Genomic DNA, 22,636 nt, shown 5'->3' with positions numbered 1-22,636 from the left:
AGATAAATAGATTATTCATTTCAAAGGGGTTCTAATCTCTAATCTGTGTTTATTTATTATGTTTAAATATTAACTTGATATGTTATTTTTTATTTCAGAGCCAAGTCATGACGAAAAAACTTACGAAAAAGAGAGGATTCAGCGCAGAAAATGTGACAATGTCCAAGAGGAGCCTACCTCTTTCATATATTATAGTTCTAAAGAAGATTCAGCAGTTGAATCAGACGAAGAATACCTAGAGAAACCACACAAACTGATTTCTTATCAAGATCCAGAGTATGATCATTTGTATTCAGAATCCACTGACAGTGGTTTCGAGCTCTTGGAAGACAGATCTTTTTCAGGAATATATTCAAGAACAAATAGCAGTGTATTCTCCAACATAAATATCGATTTTGTCATTAATGGACTTGAATTATCAGAAAAATGTGAAGACGATTTTCGACACAAAAGAAAACCTATGTTTCATTATGATACAACAGTACCAGAGAAAACCCTTCAACGTTATTTGGATGATAATCCGAATAAGTATAAACTTTGTAGTTTACATATAGAGTCTGCACATAAAGCGGTGTGTACAAATTTAAACTTTGCTGATGAAATCAAAGAAATTCATATATCTGGAAGATCAAAATGTGGTAAATCTTATGCTGATGATGAGGTGGTTGTAGAAATTCTAGGAGAATCAAAGATTCGAAAATATGAAAGAAAACGGAGAAATATTGAGTCTCAAACTAGAGATACGAACATTTATGGTAGAATTCTGGGGACAGTAAAGCGAAATCGGTATAAAAATATGAGACATCCGGTTTTAGTGTGTGCATTTGATGATTTTGGACACCACATGCTTAAACCGCTATGCAAAACGGTACCAAAAATCCAAGCCTCGCATAAGTATTGTAAAGGTAAAACTCAGTTTGACTTGTTTACCTATGATAAATACAACAAAAACTTAAGTTACAAAGAAATCTTAAAAATAGACCACGCTAATAGGAAATCGTATTGTTTCCTTGTTGCCATTATGCACTGGGAGGACATGTACCCATTTGGAGTTGTCTTAAGCAGTACATACACGAGGAATGACCCACAGTCAGGAATTGATATTCTGAGACTTCAGTATCAAATTCCAGATAAATTTACCGACATGGCCAATCGTATAGCATCCCATTTACAACAAATTGATGTAAAAACACGATCAAAAACAAGATCGAAAGGTGTAGTCCCTGTCTTTGCTATCTCCATCGAAGAAAATATAACTGAAATTGCGTTCAGTGTTGAAAAAATATCTGATCTTCTGCATAGAATAGAAATCCATATTGTAGACCCAGCAAGATTTATCAAAAAGGGTGATGGTTTGGATAAGGAAATAAGGAGACGTGGCGCGCAATTCGATATCTATAAAAATTATCAGTCTTTGATGATTCCAGAGCAACTATGTGATATTATTGAATTTAAATTAGATGAAGACAGACACGCAAAAACATTGTCATTTACAGCAAATTCACAGTCCGATGTGGATACTGACAGTTTTACACTAAGGAAATCAATTGTTGTGTGTCAGAAAGTTTATGATATTGAATCTGTCAATGATGTGCTAGAGGGCAATCAAGATTTCAAGGTAAAAACTTTGTTAAATATTGCTAAAAATATTCGAAAAGAGCGACTTGGTGATGGCACTCATTTTCTTGAATTAGAAACAAGACTTCAGGATAATGGAACATTTATGAGGAATAAATATGTTAGAGATCTGCTTCAAGAGCTAATTTTATTTACCAACATGAAAATCTCAGAACGTGTTTCCAAAAGATATCAGAAATTTATGCCCTATCGTTGTCACCAAGCTCCTTCAATTGATGTTGTTAAGTTGTGGAATGAGAGCCATACTGATATGGGTGATATATTGTGTCGTCTTCAAAGTCTCGAGGCAGTGCCAGGCACGGGGTCTTATTGTTCAGTTTTCAATTTTGGCAGGGAATTTAGTTACAGACATGTTTTACCGTTTCAAAGATGTGTCTGGGAGACACTGAAAGAACATATAAACAAAAATCAATGGAATGAAGTTGGACATATTTTGGGAATGGATGAAATTCATCCATGGCAATTACTTGCCTTAGAAGACTGGATAAATGTACAGACATTAGCGGAATATAGATGTTTAAACCAAAAACACGACCCCCTTTTGCACTATGCGTTACGCAGAGATCATTATATGACCTTCACAAGTCCACTGAGACTATACATTGATTTGGTTGCTCATAGATTACTCGATGATCTGTTGTCATCCGACAAAAAAGATTGTTCTTACAATACCCTAGAAATCGAACAGATATGTAATGAAATGAACGATATTTTGCTTCGTAGAAAGAAGTTTTATAGCGGATGTCAAGTTCTTCTTTGTGGACACGAGCTTTACATGCAACCTCAGCTTTTCAATGGATTTGTCCACGATGTCTCAAACATTGATATTTCTTTGTGTTATCCAAGCCTTCGCAAGTTTCCAGAGATGAGCAAAAGAATACCACTGAATTTTTTACGGACTAAAGAGAGGCCTAGTTTTCAAGAAAATAGAATTCATAAGCGTGATATATTGACAATGAAATGGCAAAGTAGACTTTATTCGATACAGCGCAAATTGGAACGTAATAAAAATAATGATGGATACCTTCGTCTAAATCCTCATCCAAATATGGTGTTTCAGCAGAAACAACAGTGGATCAATTTGTTAAAGTCATATTTCAGAGGAAAGACAAAAAATTTAAAGAAAGAAATTAATCATGAAGATAGAATGAATCTCATACGTACGATAGAGGAAACCCATGAGACAGTCGAAGATGTTAGTTCCGAAGATAGACTTGGGGTGGATTCAAACCAAACTTGTAAATTCAGTTTGTCTTTTAACTATGGTCAGATTGTGGTTGTACAGATGGCTGGTGAACCAGAGCATGGAATGATGATGCCAATGCCACAGCTTCTGGACTTAACAAACAATGTAAAATTATGCCTACAACATGCCAGAGATCCTGTAAATGTTCTGGCTGAATTCGCATCGAAGGCAACGAAGGAAAGCTATGCTTCTTGTAAAGAGTACGTTAATATATGGATTCCAATTTTATCCATGGAGATAGCAACATTGTCAGTAGAAGATGAATCTTTTACCATAACTGATCTGCCCATTACTTTTACTTCAAAAAGAAAGGGTTCTTTTTTTCTTAGTAACTCCTTTTGTGAACAAAGGGACATTAGTTTCACAGTACATTCAACAGATCTGCTCGGATATTCTGATTTGGAAGAAGTCGAAGTTGATTCAGAAGTCAAGCCATTTTACATATCAGGATCAGATTACCTTTGCATAAGGTGTGAGATAGGCTTAGGACCAAGATCGAAATTCCTTAATGGGTCAGTTTCACCACAAAATCGATTTTGGGTTGCACATGCAAAGATAGACGACGTTCGGAAAGAAGAAGCAGCCGAAGGAAAAATAAAAGTCAATTTTATTTGTCACAAAAAATCCCCTGCTATTCCTAAAGATTTACGTGGGCAACAAAAGATCTGCCACGTTGAAATTATACCAAAAATTGAAGTTCACAGGTAATTTAGCCATTTAAGAGAGAAAGAGAGAGAGAGAGACCAGATATCTCATTTCATAAATTTGTTCTTAATGGGATGAAGATTAGTTTGATTTCTCTTAAAATTGTGAATGTTTTATTTGGTATTACTTGAAACAAATTTAAAAAAAAAAAAAAACTAAAAAAAAAAAACTAACAAATGTTTTCCACTTTGTAACACATTTTATTTTTTTTTAAGGCGAACAGATATGTATTTGAAAAATCTAAAAAGAGCACCAGATCTTGCTAAAGCAATTGCAGAAAGAAGCAGCATTCCAAAGCTTGGTGAATATTATAAGGGTGAATTAAAAAAAATGACCAAACACATATTTTTCAACCTGAACTAAAAGTACAGGCAAAGGGAATAAATTTTATGTCTCAGCATATGTCTTTAGATATGTCTAATTACCTGCCAAATATATCTCATTGATATCTCAATTGACAAAAAACTTATGCACAAAAATGATGCTAAAAATGTCAAGAGTGCAACACCTTTTTGTGACATTTCGAAAATTTAATGTTTTGAAGATCTGCGAAATAAATTTTAATGGTTTGTGGTGGAAATAAAAACTTTCCTGATAATATTCAAAGTACTGAGCTTTAAATGTAGACTGTAGCAACTTTTGTTTGACCAGGTTGTGGCCATGGCTGATGTTGAAAAAAATGTTATACCATGTCAGGAGTGCAATAGAAAAAAATGTAGTGTTGCCAAAAAAACATCGATTTTAAAAATTTGAAAGACAATTAAGTCAAAAAAGAATTCTCAAAGTGTAAACCAATAACTGATATACAATTTAAAACTTAAAAATGTTATATAAATCACAAGCAGCATTAATGAGATTCAAGTATCTGTGCATACCCAATAATGTCAGGAGTGAAACATTTGATGTTTTGTTCCCCAGCATAAAAAAACTTTTATCAGTATATTATTTCTCTTATTTTTATTTTGGAAAATTAAGACACAAAGAACATTTTTGCGAAATAGATTAATCAATTACAGGATATATTTGTGTTTCAGATCTATATATCTAAGCTCAGGAGTGCAACACATTTTTTTTAAAGAATCAAGTTATAGGATGAAAAGACTTCAACTCATGTTATGCTAAGTTGTATTCTTCAATTAATAATGATCTATTTGAATAATTTAGTAGTAAATTATTTACAGTTTTATTATTAAAATCCTTCTCTTTTTCAACTTTATCAATTCAGATGTGTTTTTATCTTTTCTTTGATTTTTTTGAGAATGTGAAAAATAAACACACTGAAAAATTGTTATAAAGCTCAAGTAATTGCACCTCAACTTCACTGAACAACAGAACAAGTTCTGATATGATTGCTTCACAATTATCTTTTTAAGTCTCCCATGCTCTTGGTCAGGAGTACAACAAATATGTTAGAATTATTGCTTATCAAATGTGAATAAATATAAAGAAAAAAATTGATGAGTAGAATGTTTTTGGTTGACCTAAGTTGCGAATAGTGTTTGTCCTGTGAAGGAAAATATATCTAAAATATATTTTATCTTCTAAATATATACTTAAGCTATTTTTTTTAAAATAAATAGGGAATAATTCAAGATATAAAGCCAAGTTTAAATACTTTCATGTGTTTTTATTATAAATATTGCACAATTTCGTTACCACTTGATGTTGCCAACACTTTATGAATTTTTGTGTTCTGTGGTTTTAATTTTACTGCAGTCAGGAGTGCAACAAAACTGTTTTTTAATTATCAATGATCAACATCTATCTTTACTAAAAAATAAAATGAAAAAAATGTTTGAGACTATTTGATGTTCAAAACATTATGTCTATCAACTAATTACAGACATTTTACAATCAATTCAGAGAATAGTTTTCATCAATTAACACATATCTTTAAATACAATGTATAAATATTACACATTGCAAATAATCATGTTTTGAAGTCTTGAAAATATGGAAAACCTGCCGTAAATGATAAAAAATGTCAAGACGATGAAATGATTTACAAACTAAAAATGGGTTATTGTGTGTTATAATTTTTGAAACAATGTTGAATAAAATGCATATCAGATGTCAGGAGTGCAACAAAATAATGTAACATAGGTCACTTCAAAATCTAGTATTTTTTGTAAGAAAACTTGAATGTCAAAATTCTATTTTGGCTTAAACTTAAAGAGCTGACTTAAATGGACAAAAATGATTTTGGGGGAAAATTATTGTTTCACATTTTTTTTATCTGAAAACTTTTCAAACCAGAACTTAAAAAATAATGTAACAACCAAAAAGCCAATTTTTCCACATATACAAGAGAGGAAACCCAATCAAGGTTCAGATATCCCTGATACCAATTTGAAACATAAAAATTTATAATTTCCTTTGATTATATATTTTAGAAAGTGTTTTAGGATATAGTGGTATTTTCATTTTTCAAATAAAGTTTAACTAATAAAAATTCTGACACTTTTTTATCCAATTGTTTATTCTATTGCAACTTCAGTATTTTTAACTAGAATGCATGTATAATATGATGATATAAATATGGGTAGTTGAATGTTTTTTTTTTTTAAATTTCAATTTGGTGGTCTTGTTTTATTCACCCATAAGCGTGTTGATATCATACATGCATTTTCGTTTAATTTTATGTGAAATACAGTTCGTATGCAACTCATAAGAAGTCATTTATAAACTCTTTTTCTTGATTTTTAAGCTTTGATTTTGAATTCATATGTATTTGATAGATCAAGAACATGTCTGTGCTGGAAGAAGTCTCTGCAGAAATGCTGATTATCATCTAGGCATCAGATTAAATGATAACCAAAGAAAGGCTATACAGAAAGCGGTTACTTCTTCGTTCACCTTAATTCAAGGACCACCTGGTATATCAGAAACGTTTGCTTCCAAAATTATAATCAATAGTTTTCATAAGAAATGTGGAAATATCATTAGGTCACCTAAGTAAACTCATTGCTATCTGTTGTCGTCCGTCGTTACCATGTGCATTACCATTTGAACATTTTTAGCTTCTTCTCTAAAACCGCTCAACCAATTTCCAACAATTTTGGCATATAGCATTTATGGGTAAAGGGACACAAAAGTTGTGAATTCTATGGTCCCTGCCCCCCTGGTGCCTGAGGGGTGGGGCCAAAACCCACTAAAATTAATGCAATCTTTAAAAGTCTTCTTCTTTACTCCTGGACATCAAGCAGTCAAACTGTTGGCATGATTGTAATAAGGATTGAGCCCTATACCAAAACTGTGAAATTCATGGCCCCATGGTCTGGGGTTCTGGTGCTAGGGTTAGGCTCTGTTGAATATATAGGGAAAATGCATTATTTTTTTTTTAAAAAATCTTCCCCTCTGCTCCTGGGTATTATGCAAACAAACTAAATGCATAGTTATGATGAGAAAGGATGCTTCTTCCAAAAGTTTGAATTTCATGGCCCCTGGGTCAGGGATTCTGGTGTTAGGGCGGGGCTCTAATGATTATATAGTGAAAATATTCATTTATTCTTTGAAAATCTTCTCTCCCCCTGTGTATAAAAAGATAAGCTAGGTGCATGGTTATGATGATCAAGGGCGCCTCTTCCAAAATGGCCCTAGGGTGAGGGGTTCTGTGGGAGGGCTCTATTGATTTTATAGGAAAGTGCATTACTAGTGTTTCTTTGAAAATCTTCTTCTCTGCTCCTGGGCACTAAGACGATGTACTACATGTAAGTACATAGTTATGATTAAGAAAGGTGCCTCTTCCAAAATTGTGAATTTCATGGTTCTAGTTAAAGGGGAGGACTCTGTGAAAATGCATAAATTCTTTAAAAATCGTCTTCCCCCTGTATAAAAAGAAGATAAACTAGGTGCATGGTTATGATGATCAAGGGTCTGGGTGCCTCTTGCAAAATTGTGAAATTTCTGGTCCCAGGGTGAGGGGTTCTGCGGGAGGGGGTGGGATGGGGCTCTATTGATTATATAGTCAAAGTGCATTATTCAAAGGCGGATCCAGGGCCGGAGCGCCGGGCTTGCCCCCCCCCCCCCCGTTTGAATTTTTGTATGTAGAACTTACATGTTCATTATCCTAAAATCAAGGAAAAAACATCTCATTTGTAAGAATTTGTCAGCCCCCATAGGGGCCTTGCCCTAGACCCACTGGGGGCTTCAATGCAGCCCCAGACCCCCCAGCCTTCTATTGCGCCCCCCTTACGAAATTCCTGGATCGGCCACTGTTATTTATTTGAAAATCTTCTCTGCTCCTAGTTATGATGAGCAAGGGCACCTCTTCCAAAATTGTGAATATCTTGGCCTTCGGGTCAAAGTTTCTGGTGTTAGCGTGGGGCTCTATTGATTATGTAATGAAAATGCTTAAATTCTTTTAAAAAATTCTTCTCTCAACCTGCATATAAAGCAGATAAACTAATTGCATGGTTATGATGATCAATGGTACCTCTTACAAGATTTTGAAATTTGTGGCCCCCAGGGTGAGGGTATCTCCGGGAAAGGGGGTGGCTCTATTGATTATATAGTGAAAGTGCATTATTTTTTTGAAATCTACTTCTCTGCCCCTGGGTATTAAGCAGATAAACCAAATATATAGTTATGATGAGCAAGGGCATCGTCGCCGACGACATTGTGTGCCTACCATCAATGCACATATTGTCTCCCCATAGCAAGTGTTACATAATTAACTTTTTTAAAATTTAGTTATGATAATATACTTGATGTGTTGATCTCACTGACTTGTCACATATGCAATTTTTCTGAAGCTCGCTATAGCACAATAGTCTGAGCTCTGATATATTAATATGTGTGAGTATACACAAAAATGATATTGTATCGAAAATTATACCATCAGTTTTCATAAGATTGCATGTCCAGGGGAAAAAAATCAATATTCTTAACGTACAATTTTCATTTTTAACTATAACGAATCAGCTGCAGTAAAATGTTATATTTGAAATACAAGTTGAACTGTGAAGAGGGAGAATGGTGGAAACTTAATAAATAAAGATTCAGAAAAAAGCACCAAATCTCTCTCTCTCTCTAATATATATATATATATATATATATATATATATATATATATATATATATATATATATATATATATATATATATATATATATATATATAAGGGATGTGCGAGTTTATCGATATACCGGTATATCGTGATTTTTTTATTTATATAATAGTGTTGTACTTTGCATGCACTATGCCTAAATAGTAGTCAGGGTTTGACAGGTTTGCACGAGCATTTCACCCTTTCTCAATGAGAATAAATACTGCATTTTAGATTTTGTCAAGTACTAATTCATTTTTATAATTTGGTCATAATATAATTACCTCTGTCTATCTTGCAGTAATGTGCGTTTTTTTTTTTAATTTAACAGATTCATTCTTTCAATGATATTCAATGATATTTATTATAATGGACTTTTTTCAATTCACTGAAAATTGTATACCCCTTTTTTCTAGGGACAGGAAAAACATACACTGGGGTTGCCCTTATCAACATATTTTGTTCTATCAACCACCAGTTGCGGGAAAATGGAGGAAATAGGAGAATCGTTCTGTTTTGTGGCCCCTCAAACAAATCTGTGGATCTTGTCACAAGTAAATGAAATATTAATTAATTAACAAATCACTAACTGTATATTGTATATATTGTAATTGTATATTTATTGTCAAAGGAGGATAAAGCTTTTAGTTTAAGTGTTATACTCTTTACATGTATTATCATTACAAGCTGGTCTGTCAAATTTTATAATTTTTTAAAATAAACACAACTTCTCATGCGTAAAATTAATGATGATATTAAATGTTGCATTTTTATTTACCTATTTGTGATTTTTTTTAAATGAGACTTTACAGTCTGGCTAATAAATTTCACATCTGTATAAAAATGAAATAATCAAAACTGGTTAGATGGAAAAAAGAATATTTTTTAATTTCATATTTGTCAATTTTTCAGGATATTTGAAAGAAAATGATTTCTCTAGAAAGTTTAAAGTTCTTCGAATGTATGGAAGAGCATTAGAATGTGCTGAATTCCCGATTCCTGGCAAGGTGTTCTCAAAGAGACGGGTCAATAAAGAAAGTTTTCCTGATGAAAATCTCAGAAACGAAACTTTACACCATATTATCCGTGAAGAAGGCAAAACATATGCTGAGGAAATAAAACAGTATGATGAAAAATTTAAAACTAATCCCAAGAAAATTAATTTCGGAGAAATCAAAAAATACAAAAAATGTATCGGAAAAGCAATACAAGAGGAACTCCCCAAATATGATGTCATTCTTTGTACAGCGTCCGTAGCAACTAGTGCATCATTACTAGCTCCTGCAAAAGGGACTATCTTTCAAGTCCTTATAGACGAAGCCGGGATGTGCACAGAGCCAGAATGCATGGCCGTAATAGTGGCAACAAGGGCCAAACAAGTGGTCCTAATCGGAGATCATAAACAGTTACAACCTGTTGTTATATGTGAAGAAGCAGCAGAACTTGGACTGCAGAAATCATTATTTGAAAGATATGCAGAGATGAAGAGTTCCCACCTTACATTTCTGAACCTTCAATACAGAATGGTAACTCTTAGACAAAGCAGTTTCTTTTTTTACAGGCGTAATCGTCTACTACAACTGACGAATAAAATAACGAAGGATTTTCAGCTCTTCTTAAGAAGTAGACTTCTGCTATATATATCTAACATTTTTATCGAAATATATTTTTGTCCGTTTATTTGCTGTGTTGAATGCAAACTGTTGATTTCGACTTTTTGAGAACCATTCGACAGTATTTATCAATTGTCATAGAATATGTTTGTGTAAAGTGTATATTTAGAAATGTTTCAAACACGGTTGCAAACCTTACCCCCACTCCCAAAATATTTAATTAAGAAATAGGTGAATTTGTGGAATTGTTACAATGATCTTTTCAAAATCTATTTGGTCAAAGTAGAGTTTTTGTGAAACTTCCTCGGCATATAGTGTGAATTTAAATTTCTTTCTATGGCTCTAGTTTTAGTTGATCGTCAACAGTGCCCAAAAATTTGCATCAAACTGTAAAGCACTAATTTAAAAATTAAACAAGCAACCAAACAAACTATGTTTATAAAAACTATGTTATAAAAAGGTACAACGTTCAAAATTAGTATGTAACCATCCTCTCATAAATTTCATTCCCTATCCATTATTTTGAAAAACATAGGTATTGTATTCATATTCTTATTATTTTGTACTTCTAGAATCCATGTTTATGCGAATTTCCATCCAAAACCTTTTATGATGGCAAACTGGAGACAAAAGAATCAGAAAAATGGATGACAAGGACTCCATTAAGGTTATGGAAAAATCCTCAATACCCGTATGTTTTTTGTCACACAGAAGGCGAAGAAGAGTACTTAACGTATACCACAGAAGAAGGAAATGAAATGGCCAGATACAACTCCAATGAAATAGAGCGTGTGGTAAGATACGTCAAGAGAAGTTTCGCTTTTTTTCAATAAGGGGTTTAAAGAAAAACCTCTATTATGTCTGTAGTCATGTGAACATAAAGTAGAACATTACTGGCTGTAAATACGAGTACGAATGACATCCGTTGTAGCATTAAGTTTAGTCGTCATGTGTACCACTTTTCAAGATGTTTTTCTCGCTTTGTACTTTACAGGCAGCCATATTTTCTTATCTGGTTAAAACGGAGAAAATTAACTGGGAAAGTATTAATATAATGTCGCAGTACAATGCACAGTGTCATCAAATACGACTGGCATTGAAAAAGAAAAAGTTTGAATTCTACAATGTCAATACAGTTGTAGCAAGTCAAGGTAGATACAGATGTCCTCTTTTGAATTTAACAGTAGATTGCAAGTGTGTGTATTCCTTTAAAACTTTTGAGTTTTGAATTGATTAAGAATTTTATCTTATGATCATGCTAAACTGCTTTTAATATAAACTTTTTTTCATCCTATTTAAAGGTGGTGAGTGGGATTACGTCATATTTAGTTTAGTTAGGTCACTTCCGGAGTACAGAATTGAACCTGAACCAACACTTGGATGGTGTAAAGAAAATTTGGGATTCATAACCGATGTTCACCAGATCAATGTTGCTTTAACAAGAGCACGTAAAGGTCTTATTTTAATAGGTGAAGAGATTTAAGTGCCTATTAATACTCTTATGTCTTTCAAAAAGTATATATTTTTTTTAGAATTTTAAATAAAAAAATTACCTTTTCATTCTTTGCTTTAAAATGAACCAAACCGGTAAAATACGTGTATATTTGTAAATAGTAAACTAATATTTATAAATTAACTTATTATTTGTCAATTTTCAGGAAATCAGAATCTAATGTCATGTGAAAAATCAGTTTTGAACCCTATGTTGACTCACTTCAGAAGAAATAACTGTATCGTTAATACGATGGATTTTCTTCCAAAACATGGCGCTAAAGTGAAGACTTGAGTGTAATGGTTATTATAAACGAAACATTTTATATATATATATATATATATTAAACATTAAACTGAGCTTACTGCTGCTACCTAGAGTCTGTTGTTAGCAGCACCTACCATACTAGAGAAGTGGAAAGCGAGTATTTGATCGACTCTGCTGTTTTAAGTGGTAATTGTGAATAGCTAATATTGTGGATGTTGCCATTTTGATATTTTTCCATATTTGTTTTCTATGTCATGTATTGACTGATATAACAGTCATTCTACAAAAACATGCACAATTAAGAATTTTTTATGTCGCTTACAAATTTACCCTTGTAATACATGTATCTTAATTATAAATTTAAAGATCGATTTCAAATCTAAGAACTTAACATATATACATACATGGTTTTGTAAATATTTACCGATATATGTGCAGTTAAAGTTTTCATATGAACATAACGTAATGTAGAAAAAACGTATTCCACTGCAAATCTTAATGTCGCTTCATTTATTTACAAATTTCAAGATGAAATTTTCAGTCGTAGAAGCGTTCCGAATAGATTACAATGAATTTTTTATCCTATATAAAAAGAAATCAAACCACTTCTCGCAAAGAAATGCATGGATCTTCTTTCATGCGAAATCATAGCATGTCGCTAAATATCGATTAACTTCCGTAACGATTTTGTTTTAAATCTCACGCACTGAATGCAAATTTCAAAAAGAACCGAAAATTGTGTGAAAGTGACCACGGAACCTAATATCATCGATTCTAGTTGCGAGTCAGCTATTTTAAACTATTACTTTTTCGACATAACAAAATAAATTAGACAAAAACAGTTGTCTCTCTTAAAAATTTAAATTCCGTAACGGTAATTCAAGAAAGTTTTTGCATTAAAGGTATAAAAAAAATATTTATTATTTTAGGAGCGAAATGCTTCACACTTTTGTTTAATATCCTAAAATAAACTTTAATTTTAACTTTTGCCGAGAATTTTAACTTTTATTGCTGGGAATTAACTTTTGTAACGATTAACTTCCTCAACGATATTTTCCCCGAAATTTTAACTTAAATTTCGGATTCATGCGAGACTTCATTAATCATACTTTAGCGTTCTATACTGAACATCAGAAACGAAAAAGTGGTCACATTCAGCTTTATTTAGAAAATAATAAGACTTGATCAAGCATTAACTTCCGTAACATTACCTTAAAATCAATGGTACTTTGGGATTGTTGTAAAAAGTTAACGATACCAGATTTGTGGACAATTCTTTTTTTTTTTCAAGTTCACTGACATGTCCTTTTGAGAATTGTGATGTTCATTTTGCTATTTGAAACAATTATTTTTTTCATGTGTTTTATACCCTGAATTGGGCCATTTATCGTAGAATGACTGATAAGTATTATTTTAGTCATTTGTCTCGTGGCTTTTTGCACTAGGAGAGATGTTTCAATTTATATTATGTTATTCATTTGCTGTATAAATTGCACGGAGCATTTCTGTCTTTTTTTCTCTTGATGGAAAATGTTTTTGTTATCTATATTTCTTTATTAATACGATAACATACTGTTTTAAACCTTACAAGCTTTTATATTTTCCCCCAGAGCACTCTTCTGAATTTTGCACCTACTAGTTTCTTTGAAAAATCAAATGTACCCTAAACCACGTATATTTCTCAGCTACTAGTAATTCATTATCAGGTGCGTAAGGGTTCCTCTTAAAAAAAAAAAGTAAATATTTGATGAATTATATTTGAAAATACAAAATGTTCACAAACAGAATACAATACATTGAAAATTATATATATATATATATATATATATATCTATATCTATATCTATCTATCTGTCTAATTCTGTTGTCTCTATTGTCTTTGGTATTGTTGTCCCCCGCTTTCATTGAAAGTAGGGGATATTAATTTGGGTTTGTCTGTCCGTCCGTCTGTATTTCTGTCTGTCTGTAACACTTTCGTTTCCGCTCGATATCTCGAGAACCCTTTGAGCTTTCGCAATGAAATAATTAAAGAATAAGCAATCAAATCTTTATATCCATATTGGCAATTTTTTATTTACTTCAATATACATGTATACATTTAATAATTCTACAAATCCAGGGGGGGTGAACCCCCCCCCCCCGAACTGCACATGCTGTTTTCCCTAAGCGGAGGACACAGATTCTCTGAATTGGCTTGTTTTCATTTGTGAGTATTGCGATAAAAAAACATCGAAAACACAAGGAAAGTTACATGATTTATGGACATATATGGTAAATGTATACTTGGACAATGGTCTGGTATTAATTTCTTCATCAAGATCAAAGGATCTAAAAGTACATTGAAAATATACTGACTGAAACCTGCAGAAATTCTACCGCTGGTACTTCATTTCTCACCTTTGGTCCAATACATACAATTCGTAAATCATCATTTACCGTTCAATTCTTACACAAATTACTGCTGTGAAAAATATTACCTGAGATAGAATTATGGTTCACAAGACTTTAAGGATCAAACCATAGCGTAACAGGCGCACTAACGCAAAATGGAAAGGCGTAGGCGTTATAACGCAATGTGGGAAGGCGTAGGAGTTGTAACGCGAAAAACACCTTTTGTTGCCACATAAAGCCTTTTCACATCGTGTTATTACTCCTTTTTGAAAAGCGTAATAATGCCTTTTCACATCTCGTTATTAAGTCTTTGGAAAGGCATTATAAAGGAATTATAAAGCCTTTTAATTTTTTTCCCATAGTGAGTTTGATCCAAGTAGGGCTTCATACATTTGCAATAATAACTTGTGACAAAATGTTTTTAAAAATTAAAATACATGCTTCAATCCAAAATAGAAAAAAGATAATTTCCTTTCGACAACATGAATTTCAAGATAAGCGTCAACAACATGCAAATGCATCCGATTCTTGCAATTTCACAACTGTACTGATACTCTGACATGCAGTAAAAAACAAAACGACAAGAACATTAATTAAACACGCATCAGTATTTAGAGGTCATGATATTTTCAATACTTGATTTAAATATCCATCCATAAATGACTAATCTTCACGCCTCCATTTTACGGAAAAGATAAACTCGACAAAACTCCGGACGCACTCTAGATATATTGAAGGGAGGAAGTTTACACTTCCAAATAAAACAACATAAAAATGTTGCTCTCGGGGAGGATCTGCATCGTTACTGGTGCTTCCCGGGGGATAGGGAAAGGGATAGCCTTACAACTAGGGGAGGCGGGTGCCACTGTATATATTACAGGTAAGTTTTCAAAATCTTTCATTTGTGAATCTATAAAGTAAACAAATATTAAAATAGGTCAGTTGAAAAGATAGCTGGTAAAGGCTTTTGTATATATACATACATCTACTTCGCAGACCCTAAATTATGTATATTTAGTATAAAAAGAATTTTGAATCAAATTTATTATTTAAAATTTGCCTGTGTAAGTGTTTTAAAAAAACGAAATTTGCTGTTGGATTGCAAGTGTCACAAACACTTCACTTGTCACTATTTTACAGATATATGTACAAGTACATGTTTAGTGTTATCTTGATCTTCTATATAATGCGCATAGCGTGTTTGACAAAATACCCGAGAGCAATTTACTGTCTGTGAAAAGTCAATTCTAAAAAAAAAAACGATAAAGGGCAAACTCAGTCTGAAAACCTTGCTTTTTTCCATAGGGAGAACTCTGACAGCACGCCCGGGGGACCAACTGGGAGGATCCCTAACAGACACTGCAAGCGAGGTAAGGGTGATTTATTTTTTATTCAATCAGTGATACTGTCTATTTGCTACCGTATAATTTTAACATTCTGGTCGGAGTTAGAGGTGTGTAGTAACGAATGGTGTCCGTCTTTATATATCTGTACACAAAAATACAACCTTTGGACTATTAAAGGTGGTTATACCTCATAATGTATTATGCTTACTTTACTAATAATTTAAAAAAAAACCCACTTTTCAGGCTCCAAAGTGACATCTCATATTCATCATAATCTTCATATTAAAAATTTCTTACCTTCAAATATTTTCTCTTGTAATTTAATTTTGGTTGTAACGCGTCATTTGATTGGATAAAAAATTGTTTATATCATATAACCTGTGTTGCCTACTTCACAATGACTTACGTCAAAAACGTATCAATCCGCTTGACGTTATATTTTAAAATATGTACAATTTGAAGGCATTTTTGAAGGAGAAATCGACTTATTTTCTACACTTTTTGATGGAAAATTAAAATATAAGAGATGAATTTAATAATAGTAGCTACACAAGTTATACTGGTATAACCTGGGTTGGAACAGTTTACGCTTTTTTTATAAACCGCTTCGCGGTTTATAAAACGTAAACTGTCCCAACCCAGGTTATACAGTATAACGTGGGTAGCTATTAAATTCATTCCTTACCAAGAAAATATCTTCTGGTAGCAAAAAATATTTTACTTAAAAATCATGATTATGCCTTCTTAAACATTTCTTTAATCAGGAAGAAATTCTTGGTTGGATATGTTTTCGGTTTCTGAAAATATTAGCATAGTATGTGTTTCTGAGTATCCCTAAAAATATACTATAGTAACTGTTATAGCTTACAACTAAATCTATTGGAATTCCCATGGGCACTTATTGTTTTTAAAAAATTAATGTTAAACTTGAAGAAAATAAGTAAGAATTAAAATTCATAGTAAAAATACTTTAATTCAATATAATAAAAAACTTCGTAGTAAAAACTTTATTTTACAATAGTAAACTATAGTTATCTATTAGTTAACTAGACTTTTTTTGTTAGGGGGTTGCTTTCACTAGCTACACGTTATTGTGTCAAGCAGAGGTAATGAAATTCAAATAAACTACCAGTATCCCCCTGAGTTATACATGTAGATCAGAAATCAATCCTGGGGTAAGAAGATGATATATACAATACTTCAAACCATCATAGTAGGAATACAAATCAAAAGTATTGGGATAGGTATATTTCGGTCCGAATTCGACATATACCGGTACTCTAAGCCCGCCCTTAACGAATTTGCTTCTTTCTTTTTTTTTTTTTTTTGCATAGTAATTTTTATACATGTATTTAGCACATATACAAATCTAAAACTGTGCATAATTTAACATAATGTTTTAATAAAAGTGTACTAGTAAGTTTATAAACTCGCATAATTAAATAAATTTGTTCAAGTACTAGTTATTGTATATTTATTATGGTGTATCCTGATTTATTTGGACGAAGGGCGGTGACGAGTGCGAAGCACGAGTCTCCGCCCCTTCGTCCAAATAAATCAGGATACACCATAATAAATATTCAATAACTTTCTTGTATCATGGCCAATCAAAACGTCAATATTTTTTCAAGCATGATTTTTAATTACACCAATCTCAGGTGACCGCATGGATATTCTCTCCTTCCCGCCAATATTTTTTTAATTCGCACATTTTATGTGTGTGTTCATGAGAAAGGACGTCGGATTGCAGCTCTCAAACTTAATATAAAACGGATTGTTTATGAAATTCATAAGAAAACCTTTGGATATCAAGGATGAAAAATTCGAAGTTGAAGAAGGGAAATTCAGGTGTTAATCGAAAATCAAGAAAAAAAAAAGATACCCGTTGATCATTTGGCATATTCGAGAGCTGTGGCATGAACAAAAACGCTGTGTTAATAACTCTTCTTTGTGGAATTCGTGTCAAGAACTTGATTTCTCGTTGCGGTGGATCGAATAATTGCAGAGTTCTGTAATAACATTTCGTATTTTGGGATACATGTGCACTGTAATTTAAGTAAAGGACCTTTATTTCATTGGCAGAAATTTTGTCTTTGTATATAACAAAGTCCATTTAATTCTGTAATTCTTCAATATACATATAATTTAAAATGTTGAAATCGCCTTGGTGTTCAATAATTTATTTACACGGCACAGTTTTTGCTGGCTCCGCCCATCGGTGTATCTCCAGTTATTGTACACTTGACTTCAAAGGAAAAACACAACAGCCATGATACAATTACGATTTAGATAAGTACATGTAGAAAAACAGATAATATAATGCAGTCTGGACCACAAGCACCAAGAAACTATAACAAGTAAATAATTCACTCAAAATTTCAGATTTTTTTCTTCTTTCCAGATTGAATCAAGGGGTGGAAAATGCATCCCTGTACAATGCGATCACTCAAAAGATGAGGACATCGCCGCATTCTTTGAGAGAGTAAAATCTGAACAAAATGGCCGACTTGACCTTCTCGTCAACAATGCTTATGCCGCTGTTAATGTGAGTTTGTCACAATATAGAGTTTGAATTTGAGAAACCTTAATATAAGTAAAGCGTTTTAAACATATTTTGTTGCAGGCAATATCTGAAAATTTGGGAAAACCTTTCTGGGAGCAACCTTTGTCAATCTGGGATACGGTTAACAATGTCGGTTTAAGGTATACGTGTAAAGGAAAAAATTGAACGAATCAATTTTAAAATATTCGGAATGTAAAAAATGAGGAATTTAGATCTAAAATACAAGAATTTTCTTAATATTTGAAAACTTTAATTCCAAAATGTTACATTTAATGATATAACTTTTAAAATGTATTGAGAAAAGAGAAAAATGCTTACAACGTACGATAGAAATTTTTATTTATTGACGAAAATAATTGAAGAAAAATTGGTGCTTATACAGTATTCTTAATCAAAACAAAGAGGTGTTGTTTTTTTCTGTTCAAACAAAAAGTTTTAAAAGCGCACAAAATGCCTCACTGAAAACAGAACATGCATGGATTTATTTCATATAAATGAAGAAACCACTACATATGCACAGTGTTCGCTGCAAAAATGATGGTTCCAAGAAAACAGGGATTGATAGTCAACATATCTTCTGCTGGGGGTCTTGCATACCTCTTCAATGTGGCATATGGTATAGGAAAGGAGGCAGTGAGTTCTTTTTGTATAGTTGGCACTATTTGGTAGAGGTCTATGTAGTCTAAAGTATATGAAAGGGGAGTGGCAAGTCCAATTAATTCCTGTACAGTATTTTGAATTTGAAACTTGTTTAAAGATTCAAGTCATAACTAATTTGAATCATACTATAAATATGATATGATTAAATTTAAAACACACACATACACAGGCACACACTATTAAGTGTTTTATGTCCGAGTACCTACATGTATACAGCAAGAGTGAATTCAGCTAAAAGTACAGTATAAAATCTAAATAACTACAATATCAACATACCACTAGGCAGTATATAAGCTAATCTTTTTATTTTAATATAAACAAACTTAAACTTTTGATATTATTTGTAAATACCTAAAGATAATTAATAAACTATGTTTCGTAGACAGAGAAGTTGAGATAGAAAAAAATGAAAATCGATGACAGTAAATAGATTAATAAAGAGAAGATCAAACCCAATTTTATTTACAGATGAACTTGGAATGTCACTCATCTAAAAGATATTTATTCAATTTCTGTGAATGCTTTTGCAACAGTAAAATGTTAAATGGTAAAACATTCAAAAACTCAAAGTAATCAAATGTAAATGTAGTCGAAAGTTCATAAGAAGTTTACAATTAAAGCACGTGTCTTGTAGTTGGACAGAATGGCAGCGGACTGTGGAGTGGAACTGAAGAAACACAATGTGGCTGTTGTCAGTCTTTGGCCTGGACCTGTCATGACAGAACACGTGGATCAAATGCTTCAAACAACCAAAAGTGTAAGGATCTTACGCATCATCTCATTGTTAATGTTATAACAACATTGCCAATATAAATTTCTTGCGTTTTTAGGAACAACGAAAGAAGTTGTTCGAAGGCGCTGAATCTGTTGAATACGCCGGGAAGTGCATAGTCGCTCTTGCAAAAGGTATTACCTGTTCCATTAAATATTTTGAGGCGTCACTAGTATATATTGTCCTTTAACAATATCTGTAAGGAAGAAATTCACTTACAGATCCAAACGTAATGAGCAAATCTGGAAAGGTGTTGATGACTCCTGAGCTTGGTCAAGAATACAATCTACGGGACATTGATGGTAAGCAACCTTGAGAATTGATTACTAGAATTGACTGTATGAAATGCTTATAATCACAAAATTTACTTGAAATTTTGTAACTGTGTGGTACGATTTCTTCTATTATGTATGGAATTTGAGGATTTTATCTGCTAAATTTCAACAAATAATCGAAGTCATGGAGTTTCTTTCTTTCTTTTTTTGTTTTTTTTTTTTTTTGTTTTTTGGTTTTTTTTTTTTTGGAAGGGAAGGGGTTCAAGAATTTTAACCATGATTTATTGCTAGCGCTCTCGAGCGCTAGCAACTACGTTAGTCTATATTTCTGGAATACGCATGCTCGACTTCACGGTCGGGCATTCTGGGAAAACTACTGAAGATAGACTGTACGATGATAATTTCGTTTTATCATAAAAAATTGATATGATACGAATACTGGATTTCTTAATTTATTGTCTAACCTATGACTAAAAGTACAAGAAAATTTGGGTCATATAATGCCAAGATTGTAGAGATCAACTGGTAAAACCTAGCTTTCCTTAAAGCTAACCATGTATACTACATGATTCCGGCAAGCTCAGACCCCCACCCCCCCAGGAAATCTTTCAGAGTTTGTCGGAAAGACACGAGGAGCGATTGATACAATGCAGTAGCACTGATATAATTGTTATTCTTTAATTTTTAATTTTTCCTTTTTTTGACGGAAAAGCCCGAGTAATGATCCGATTGTTATTGCTAGCGCTCTCGAGCGCTAGCAACTACGTTAGTCTTTTTTACTGGAATACGTATGCTCAACTTCGTGGTAGGGCATTCTGTGAATACTACTGTAGATAAACTGTACCATGTCAATTTCGTTTTTTAATCTGAAAAAAATACATGTGATCAGAAGTTTCGCGTTTTGTTGCCTAACCTTAAATAAATGTACAAAAGGTAACAGTAAATGCCAAAACTGTACAGATCAGTTATAATTTCTAAATTCATAATTAAAAAAAAATAGTTATTTTTTAACTATCTTCCTGGATCTTTCCGGCAAGCTCGGAATAACAACCTCGGATATGTTTTTTTATAAATAGTCTGATGAATATTCTGTATTAAACACTGAATAGCTGATACATTCGCCATTCTGAATTAAGACACATCCCCCCAACACTACCTCCGGTGTACCACTGTGTATTCCTATTAATAATAAGGGACGACCAGTTGATTCTGAAAGGGGGGGGGCTGGCAGATTTTGGAAATAAATAATGTCCTCAAAAAAGTTGAAAATAAATAACTGTCTTTCCACGACCGGCAAGAAAATAAATAATCTGTCATTGACTATTGCTACTTAACCCCCCCCCCCCCGGTCCCTCTTTGAACTTTGTTTTTGTTTTTTGTTTTTGTCTAACTTTTTCAGTGAAGAAGAAAATAAATAATCTGTCCTTGATCATCTTGAAAATAAATAATCTGTCCTTGACTGGCATGAAAATAAATAATCTGACTCGAAAGATTTTGCCAGACCCCCCCCCCTCCTCAGAATCAAATGGTCGTCCCCTTAATCGATTCAGCAAATTAATCCAATAATTCAGATATCTAATTCTGTGGTTTATGATAGCTACAGCGCTAGCTCACCTATCTTTTTTAAAAGATAAGCTTGTATATAATAATATAATGTTTGTTTTTCATACATATAGGTCGTGTTATTGATAGTATGAGACAAATTAATTGGTTGATGGCGCGCAATCCGAATACAGCCTGGATGCAGAGATGGCTCCCAAAGTTCTTAAGAATGCCATATTGGATGTTTGCTTTGAAGGGAAGCAAATTTTGAAACGAAATGTATGCCGTATCTTCTAACTTCATGTGGCTCCAAAGTACAGATTGTGAATGATAACAAACTATTGAAATTACCTTAAAAAATTTCAAGAAATTAAAAAAAATCAACAGGTTCTATGCAAAAGACAGATATGGGTGATTAAGTACCCATGATATTATTGAAATTTTCCCTATTGTTTTTAATCATGTACATGTACTGTGTGACGATTTACAGACTGACATGTTTTTTAATGATAGTTCCATATAGTTGTGAATAGTTCGTATTATAGTTATTATGAAGTCAATTTAATGGTTCGTGTTACTTGTTATGAAGTCAATTAAAAAGAAGCATAATATACAACTTATTATTTTCATTATATTGTTTATCGGTAAATACTGTTAAATATTTAAAATTATTAATGTTATGTGAAAAATAACAATGTCAACAAATATGGGTTTATACTTTCATAACTGTAAGGCGTATTGTGTGGCTTATGAACTTTTCCTATGTGTCCAGAATTCGTTGTTATCACGTCAGAAGCCGTTATGATATTATAAGCAGTTATGATGTTAATATATGATTGGAGCTACTGTGAGCACTGAGCTCATAAAATGAGTACCTTAATCCCCTATGAGTATAATGTCAGTCCCTTTTTTGGCTATGGGAAAATCTGTCCGATCAGAACATGAAATAGGAGGTGCATAATTAATGGAACTATGTAAAGATTCTATAAAAGTCTCTTCAAATTTTAATCAGTGGTTTAGGAGAAGTTGCAGATAAGAGATGCGTATCCCAAATATTATAGTAAAAAATGGCAGTGTCC

At 32.7% G+C, this 22,636-nt stretch overlaps 2 protein-coding genes across 2 annotated transcripts in view; both read left to right on the top strand.

Moving 5' to 3' along the window:
• The window catches only part of LOC133172527 (helicase with zinc finger domain 2-like), a 35,086-nt gene extending 23,021 nt beyond the window's left edge, over positions 1–12,065 (top strand). Inside the window, exons 7-15 of the mRNA XM_061307435.1 lie at positions 99–3,588; positions 3,805–3,890; positions 6,328–6,465; positions 9,053–9,190; positions 9,549–10,162; positions 10,822–11,043; positions 11,244–11,400; positions 11,551–11,718; positions 11,908–12,065. Coding sequence (XP_061163419.1) covers positions 99–3,588; positions 3,805–3,890; positions 6,328–6,465; positions 9,053–9,190; positions 9,549–10,162; positions 10,822–11,043; positions 11,244–11,400; positions 11,551–11,718; positions 11,908–12,035 — 5,141 coding nt within the window. The 3' untranslated portion in view covers positions 12,036–12,065. The remainder of the gene's footprint in view (positions 1–98; positions 3,589–3,804; positions 3,891–6,327; positions 6,466–9,052; positions 9,191–9,548; positions 10,163–10,821; positions 11,044–11,243; positions 11,401–11,550; positions 11,719–11,907) is intronic.
• Positions 12,066–15,132: 3,067 nt separating this feature from the next.
• On the top strand, positions 15,133–22,173 carry LOC133171735 (dehydrogenase/reductase SDR family member 1-like). The gene is made up of 9 exons (XM_061306529.1): positions 15,133–15,279; positions 15,705–15,769; positions 18,147–18,290; positions 18,369–18,448; positions 18,809–18,941; positions 19,603–19,725; positions 19,799–19,874; positions 19,962–20,042; positions 21,692–22,173. Exons 1-9 carry the CDS (start codon positions 15,174–15,176, stop codon positions 21,826–21,828), a joined length of 945 nt encoding a protein of 314 aa, XP_061162513.1. The 5' UTR covers positions 15,133–15,173; the 3' UTR covers positions 21,829–22,173.
• Positions 22,174–22,636: the final 463 nt, after the last annotated feature.

This window comes from Saccostrea echinata, unplaced genomic scaffold, assembly GCF_033153115.1.
Source record: "Saccostrea echinata isolate AGI-Se365-2 ecotype Australia unplaced genomic scaffold, CSIRO_AGI_Sech_v1 ptg000054l, whole genome shotgun sequence".
Lineage (NCBI taxonomy): Eukaryota > Metazoa > Mollusca > Bivalvia > Ostreida > Ostreidae > Saccostrea > Saccostrea echinata.
This window is presented reverse-complemented; position numbering and strand designations above follow the sequence as displayed.